Source organism: Ixodes scapularis, unplaced genomic scaffold (assembly GCF_016920785.2).
Source record: "Ixodes scapularis isolate PalLabHiFi unplaced genomic scaffold, ASM1692078v2 PGA_scaffold6__148_contigs__length_123643588, whole genome shotgun sequence".
In the NCBI taxonomy this organism is placed as follows: domain Eukaryota; kingdom Metazoa; phylum Arthropoda; class Arachnida; order Ixodida; family Ixodidae; genus Ixodes; species Ixodes scapularis.
In genome coordinates this window covers 107,589,857-107,597,356 of record NW_024609881.1, presented here as the reverse complement: position 1 = coordinate 107,597,356, position 7,500 = coordinate 107,589,857, and the positions used below count along the sequence as shown (strand labels likewise).

At 39.4% G+C, this 7,500-nt stretch overlaps 1 protein-coding gene across 1 annotated transcript; it reads right to left on the bottom strand.

Moving 5' to 3' along the window:
• Positions 1-1,202: 1,202 nt before the first annotated feature.
• Positions 1,203-5,902, bottom strand: LOC115326442. The gene is made up of 3 exons (XM_029987319.2): positions 5,800-5,902; positions 3,165-3,276; positions 1,203-1,293 (listed from the first exon to the last, which is right to left on the bottom strand). Exons 1-3 carry the CDS (start codon positions 5,900-5,902, stop codon positions 1,203-1,205), a joined length of 306 nt encoding a protein of 101 aa, XP_029843179.2.
• Positions 5,903-7,500: the final 1,598 nt, after the last annotated feature.

Genomic DNA, 7,500 nt, shown 5'->3' with positions numbered 1-7,500 from the left:
AGGTTTGCTCAGAAGGCAAGAATGTATTTAAGCGGAGCACCTGACACACTCCGTTGGGCACCCAAGAAATAAATTACCCTGGGCTTTGTTTATACGAAATTGTTGATCACCATCAATGCCTTAGAGCCGTGTTAGATTAACTATCGCGGACAATATGAGAGCCGTTTGTGCTTTTTTGACGTATCTGTTGACCTCTGCAAGAGCTTTCGCCCAAACTACAGATGAAGCCCAGAGTTTAAGTCCCATTATAAAAACTTTTCAGCAAATTGAGAGATAAAAACAACGCCTATGGATACCGTGAAAAATGCTTATGGGTATTCGGGGATACATTATCATCAGTTGCCGCGTCCTCGCCAGACCACTAGCTTTTCTAGATCTGGTTCTGAGCATGTTCAACTTGGAGCAGCTTCTCCGTGTCAGACAGTAGTTCAACATCTGATTTAAGGGAGAAGTGTAGAGATTTTAAAAATTTTAGAAGAACAGTGAAGTGGTTCTCAGGTTACCCGTTTTTATTTACCATAATTCTCGTGAAGTTAAAATTTCAAGGGACACTCACAGAGTATTTATGCTCGCCAATTTTTTTATTTGTAGATGACATTTGAGAGTCCAAATCCCCAGAACACAATTTGAGGCTCGAAATTCGTTTTCTTTCCGCACGAGAACCGCCGCTTGGGAACTGGCCGGTTTGAAACGCGTTCACTCTCTTAACCGTTCTCACCTGCCGTTTTCTATGGTTTAGACACAACTACCAAAGATAATCAGTCGTGGGTCACCGAAGACATACACTCAATTCTATAAATGGACAAACAAATATGATACCCGTTTTTCGTGGCTTCTAAAACCCACAAAAGATGCGGAAATACGTAGATTAAAGAACAAAAAAAGAAGAAAAGTTGGACAGTTGCATGATTTTCGGTGCCATACCCCTCCTCTGTGTTTCTTCTTCATCCCTAATCTAAGGTTCGGTTTCGGTTTCGAGGAGTTGCATTTTATAACTTTATTATAACTATACGTGGACACTGCATGTAGCGAGATATCGATTTGGTAGTCTACTGACACTGAAATAAATCGCCTTGCAAGAAATAAAAAAAATTGGAGAGTATCATTGTCTGTTTAAGAAAGAGGAGCGAGTTGCTTGTAAAAATTGTAGGAAAACATTTTTATTCAAAAAATTGGCAACTTCGGTTATCTTCGACATTACGTTAGCAGATCGGATACTCCGGACAGCAAAGTGGCCAGTAGTAACGAGGGCTGTGCACGAAGACGCAACTTCTATAGGGTCTGACATTGCACCTAAAGGAATAAAATGAAATATTTTTTTTAAACCCGAACACGTATATATATTTTAATGAATATAAGGTTAGTCTTCAAACAAGCTGGTGGTAGTTGAACATTGTAAAAATAAACCGAGACTGCGAAAAAGAAAGCACACACAAACACAGTGGCCTCAGTGTTTGCCTTTCCTTTCTCTTTCACAGTGTTTGAGTGTTTTAGTATACATGTTAAGTTCGCCCACTTTCTAGAGTTCTATAATGTGTGCAACGATTGCAATGATTTCCCGGAATTTATCCCGATGTCTAAAATTCTAATCGATTAGTCTGCCTAAGCTAAGAAAAAGTGAAGTGCACATTTTGGTATTTAAATGTTGGACTTCTAAAACCCCCATAAAGAACAGGCGCCAAAAAAAAAAAAAAAATCAAGGACAAGAAAAGACGTAAACGCTGGTGCCAGTGTTTACGTCTCTTCTCCTCCTTGTGTTTTTTCGGCCCCTCTCCTTGATATTGAACCAACTGGTCCAAATTACCCTCTTCTATAACCCAATGTATTTAGAAACGGGCATGGATAAAATAACGTATGGCAAAAATAAGTGAGAATAAACACCCATACGAATTAAGCGTTCCTGTTAATAAATGCATAAACATCCTTATTATTTATTAATGTCCCTTTTGAATTTACTGTATACTTACATACATTTGAGTCCATGGTGTGGCTCTGCACCAAACTCAAGAGACTTGACAACAATTTAATTGTTTATATAAATACCCTATGTGCACATGTACAATTCCAACGATACATAAGTTAATTTTGCTTATCTTTAAGTTTTTATACAGAAATTTGATTCCACTTTTTTATGTTCGCCGAAATATTGTGTCTAATTTCAAGACCAACTGCAACATTTGTTTTCTGCCAAGCAGTTGATTATAAAATGAGTTTTTCAAATGGTAAAGTATTTAACTTATTTCTCCATCATCTTTAACTAACACCCGCATAGTGAAATACGGTTTATGAGATGTGAATTGATTAGGTACATAATGTATTCGTTAAAGTCTCTTTTAAAAACGAATAAATTCCCGTAGAACAGGAAATGTTTATTTCTTGAAAAAATAACACTTAAGACTGCTTACGTGAAGGAATGCGAACGCATTCATACACGCAGCGTATTCCTATAAACACAGCGCCGTGTCTTCCTATCGGACATGGCGCTCCGGCGGTGACATAACACTCCCCCATTGCGCATGCGCCGTGAAATCCGCCGGCTCCACGCCTTCCGTGACGGTGCATCTGCGTTGCTGTGCTTTTCTTTGTGTTTTCTTTTTTAGGCGCGTCCACTTTGACCTTGAGTGCCCCGCTGACTTCCGGGACGAAGCATCTGATATGACGCGTCACCGCCAATGGGAACGCGTCGCAGCCATTTTAACTGCCGTTTATTTAGATGCCTGTTTTTCGCGATCCCAGCCAACGTCAGCTGCGCTCCATGGGGCAGGTAATGCACTCGCATTAAAAAGTAAACAATGCGTAAACAACTATTTCCGTTATGAGAATTCAATTTAATTAAATTGTTTATACTTATTGCAACAAAAAACGTATTTTCTAGTGCTGGTACCAGCAAATCCGCGTTTTTTCTTGGTAACCTGAACGTGATTATAGAGAGGTCTTGCTGATGCAACAAAATACAAAAGGAAAAACAGGTTATAATTTTTTTCTAGCCATCGTCACCTATTTATTGATATTTACATTTTCGAAGCGAATAACGTATTACAACATCACTAGCCGTCAGTTTAATCAAGATATAAAAATTAGACATGAACACGCATTATAATAAGTTAACAGCTACGGTTTTGCCAGATGGCTTCCTGCAAACGGTGAGAATATAAATTACAAACCCTTTAACTGTAAGGTTTTTCGCTGTTACATCGCAAAGCCAGATTTCACAAGGGTACTTAAATCTTACAAGGCCTCCATCTTTGAGTGTTTGATTGCGGTACTTGCATGTACCTGCAGAATGAACGGTAAAAGAATGCGTTGAAACATTAATATACATCAATGTTCACATTATAACTACTTATATACCTCAGATTTGTTCACATATGTAAATTTAACTAGTTCATTTCAAGCTAAACAATCTCGGACAATCACAAAATTTTGTCTAAATATTCTTAACAAAAAAGAAAACTTCCATGGCGGCAACACTATGTTGTCAAATCCCTCGGACGTGAGTGGTGCAGAAAAGGTCGTGTGTGATGAGCCTCGTCGCGAGCGGAGGAGGAGCGAAAAGGACAACCGCTTATGGTGCTGCGTCACAAATGTTGTCCTCGGAACGTTCTCGCATTCTGCGAATTTATTAGAAGCACCCTTAACGGGACGGAAGGTGTTGAAAAATCCCAATTGGCTCGTTAAAAAGACGACGGTGCCAAGAAACAGCAATGCAATGCCGGGAATGCTTTGACGACGTGGCTTCGAAGGTTTTCGAAAAACGTAGAGAGGATACCTTTTGTACCGGAGAAAATGTTGGCGTCTCCAGAATAGTCAACCCAGTGAGGTAATGTTGCAGTAAAACAAGTAAACGTTGGTGTGTCTGTTTTCTGCCTATTTTGTTAGGGTAACATAATTTGGCGTATATAATGTTCTCTCGAAGCTGAGGCATAATACTTTGTTGCCGCTTTTATTTTGTGCATCACGGACACAGCGCCCGATATTTATTAACTGGATATGAGCTCTTTGGAATGTTGTGAAATCAGCGAACGCAATATGTTCGTGTAAATTTGAATATTATATCTCAGGTGTCTCTGCCAACAACTGGTGACGCTTTCTAAAGCTGACTTGCTCTTGCGTTTTCGTTCTATTCCATGCCCCTATAACCTCGTATCAGCGTTCCAGTGTCTGTAGGTAGCGCTGTATCCGCCTAATAGCATAGCACAAAATGGCTAGGTTGCGTAAGCTACCGCGCGATCCAAAGGGCTCAGCCGGATTCCTCCATCCACCCATCCATCCAGCATTTATGGATGGGCCGCCGCGCCAGTTTGATGGGCGTAGGGGCGAACCAGGGAAGTAGGAAACCGGGTCCAAAGTACCATACTTTAACACGTGGAAAAGGTTAGTTGATTTATTCCAAGTCTTGAGCCTCCCTTGAGGGCTGTTTCTAAAACCACCTCTTTGTTGACCCTCGTTACTGTTAACTTAACCGCAGTGCGTGGTGCGTCTGCAGCCTATTATTGTCGTTCCTCAGCCAATGAGATCGCGCGTTGAGGTCATAAGGATGCCAATAAATGAATCACACTCATAGAACTATGAACATAATGACCTTTCAGTGACTCTAGCGGTGGCATCTTCGATTCTGAAAAAACTCAGCGTCTTCACAAGAAGTCGTATGACGCTCTCCATCTCTCAGTATGGTACTGGGAGGAAGATCATATTTCTTTACTTTGGGTTGCTCCCATGCAGAGTGCGCGTGTCTTTCACAGGGCAAGTATCAATGGCAGAGCTAACCAATTTCGTTTGCGGCTTGGCTTTGGAAATAGGAAGCAAATAGGTGAACAGTGAAAAATTATCTGCACTATGTAGTTAAATTACCTGCTACTATTTTCAGATGAAATAAAAATATGGCAAAAAAAACACTAAGCTCTCAACCTTCGCTGTTAGAATTGATCAGCTGTGATTGAATAACGTGGTTTTTTTATTTAAGGTAGGTCATTTGGTTTTGGGTGTTTGTTTTTACCTCCGGCCTGATTGATTTTTTTTCTTGATATGTGGTCATGCATTGAAATCGGCTCCTGGAGAAGTGACAAGCGCACTCATGAAACACCCGGAGTTCGTAACTTTACATTTCACTTCCGGTCCTCACTCGCATTGATTTACGACTTCACTCAATAGAGAAACAAATATTTCGCATTTTTCTCAAAAGGTATCGTTTTTTTCCCCATTACAAGTGGTTTAAAGCTAACACAAGAAAACACAATATTTTTCAACGGATTGCATAACGTGGTAAATAACAGCACAATAAATCAAGAAAGAACGAATGTGACTTGGGCGAGTTCTATCTACAGGAAGGACCAAAAACCTTACAGAAGAAGTATACAAGTTTCGTTTTAGCTTTATTTTTGTTTTGGTTTAAATGAGGGAGTTAATTTATAAAAGAAAAAAAAACGATGAGTAGGCTAACTACAAAGGTTGCGTCGGTTTTTACCTGACTGCACCACCAGTGTTCTAAGCTCTAAATAATATTATGATTGCTACCCATCATAAAAGTCTCTACTTTTTTTAAAGCTTACGAGCGATTTTTATTTGTTGTTTTAATTTTTCTTATTTGGTTCAGAAATCTGGCTAATATTTTTCGTATTCCTACTACAGGTTTTCGTCCCATTCATTTCAGAAAAATGCATTTGGGTCCTGAAGGTAAATATGAAATTAAAAATTATATGAAATAAAAATTAAATCAGGAACTATAACAGTTTAAACTAACAATTCCACACATTAAATCGCCCGTAGAACATTGTGAATAGAGTGAAAAATGTGTACTACCGTTTTCAAATGAAACTCCATAAAGGTGGCGATGATTAGTGTCTCCCATGATCAGTGAAACACCTCCCAATGCGATCACGGCCAATAGAACACTTGTCGTCATTTCTGCTGCAAAAACAACTCTGCAAGTTTCTCGCAGTTAGTAATGTATCTAACTGAGAGTCAGTGTTGTATTTGATTTTAGTTCGTTAATTCTAGTTTTCGATCATGAAAGTGTTCGGGATTTCAGCCAAAACTAACACAATATTTGCTTACACAAGAACAATCCTTCAAAACCATTATCGCGTCGACATCTAGAAATGTTCTTTCTTTTCACAAACAGCATCCGATGGGAATACACTCCCTAGCCATATAGTTGATTGCAATAACGTTTCTTCATTCCTAGACCAACTCTCATCGTTTGTGTAACTTGCTAAATGTTCGGGGTGTCACACTCTTGTTGAAATTTCTGTTTCCCATTTTCTACACACAGCAATTTTTTCAAATGTAATAATCGCAACGTGCTATTGACAGATGTGTTTGCTTAGCATTTGTGTTCAAGACCTTGGCAAAATGTGACCACACTCTCGTTGAAATGCTTTTGTGTGCCAATTCTATTATATTCATTGAAAGGAATAATAGAAGTTTTAAAAAGAATAAGAAAGAAATATATATTGATCCAGCCGTCAAATATCAGATACAACTACATGCGCAGAAACGTGGACTTTACTTCGATTGAAGTATGTGGGTATAAAACTATGCCCTGATGGAAAAAGTCAAGCATCCATAAACCTTTATAATCGAATGCCATATAAGAACCCATAGAAAAAAACATAAAACTAAGTAATTTTATTCTCTAATTTTAAGACGTTAGAGACTATCTTCCTTAACATACACTACACGTATAATAAATATACAAAATACAGATGAAAAAGTCACAGAAAAATGGTATCTTCTGGACAATCGTTTCAGAAGAATATCGCTAACATTTTTATGCGCATATCTTTAAGATTCATATAACTCAGCACTCATTTAAAAGCTGCCACCCCAGTAACCATGGATGATTACTTCTTCTCGGTTACGCAAGCTGCACGTGGTCGTTTGATCATTGCAATACGCAGCGCAATTTGGTCTGCTTCCTTTGCAGGGATTGTGGTGACGTCAGAAAGCCGAGCTCTGATTGCTTCTGAATGCAGGATAGTGGGTAGACATGAAGGCAGCTTGCTTTGAGGTCTACCCACTATCCTTCTATCACAGCCAATCAGAGCGCGGCGTCTTTCTGACGTCACCAAGACACCTGCAAGATAAGCGAACTTGCGCTCCCCATTATCGTAGTACCTTCCGTTTCACATTAGGTCCGAGTGTAACCAGCACTAAAATCCGAAGTAGCCAATCAGACAGCGCAAAAAGTGCATCGTCATAGCGCTCGTCGCCTTTGTGCATGTGCTATCACTAATGAAACCAATCGCACACAAAAAGATACTACGAGATCACTGCGAATTCTCAGTGTGCGATTGGTTTCGCCGGTTGAAGCAAGCGCATCAAGACGACAAGCTTCTTAACAATGCACTTTTATCATTATGGCTAAATTTGAAACAAGGTGCACTAACATAAAGAAACGCTCATGCATGCGGAGCCACACTGCAGCTGACAGGTGGCGATCTAACATTCTTATCTGCTGTGCTCGATTGATTTTAACCAAAAATAGAACTTGAGATTCTC

What these genes read in the sequence shown, in the direction of transcription:
- LOC115326442 (XM_029987319.2), bottom strand. Translation starts at nt 5,902, where the DNA reads ATGACGACAAGTGTTCTATTGGCCGTGATCGCATTGGGAGGTGTTTCA. An exon ending in TGGAGTTTCATTTGAAAACG is followed by an intron (nt 3,277 to 5,799) that starts GTAGTACACATT and finishes TTCATTCTGCAG; the next exon opens with GTACATGCAAGTACCGCAAT. An exon ending in AAAAACCTTACAGTTAAAGG is followed by an intron (nt 1,294 to 3,164) that starts GTTTGTAATTTA and finishes TTATTCCTTTAG; the next exon opens with GTGCAATGTCAGACCCTATA.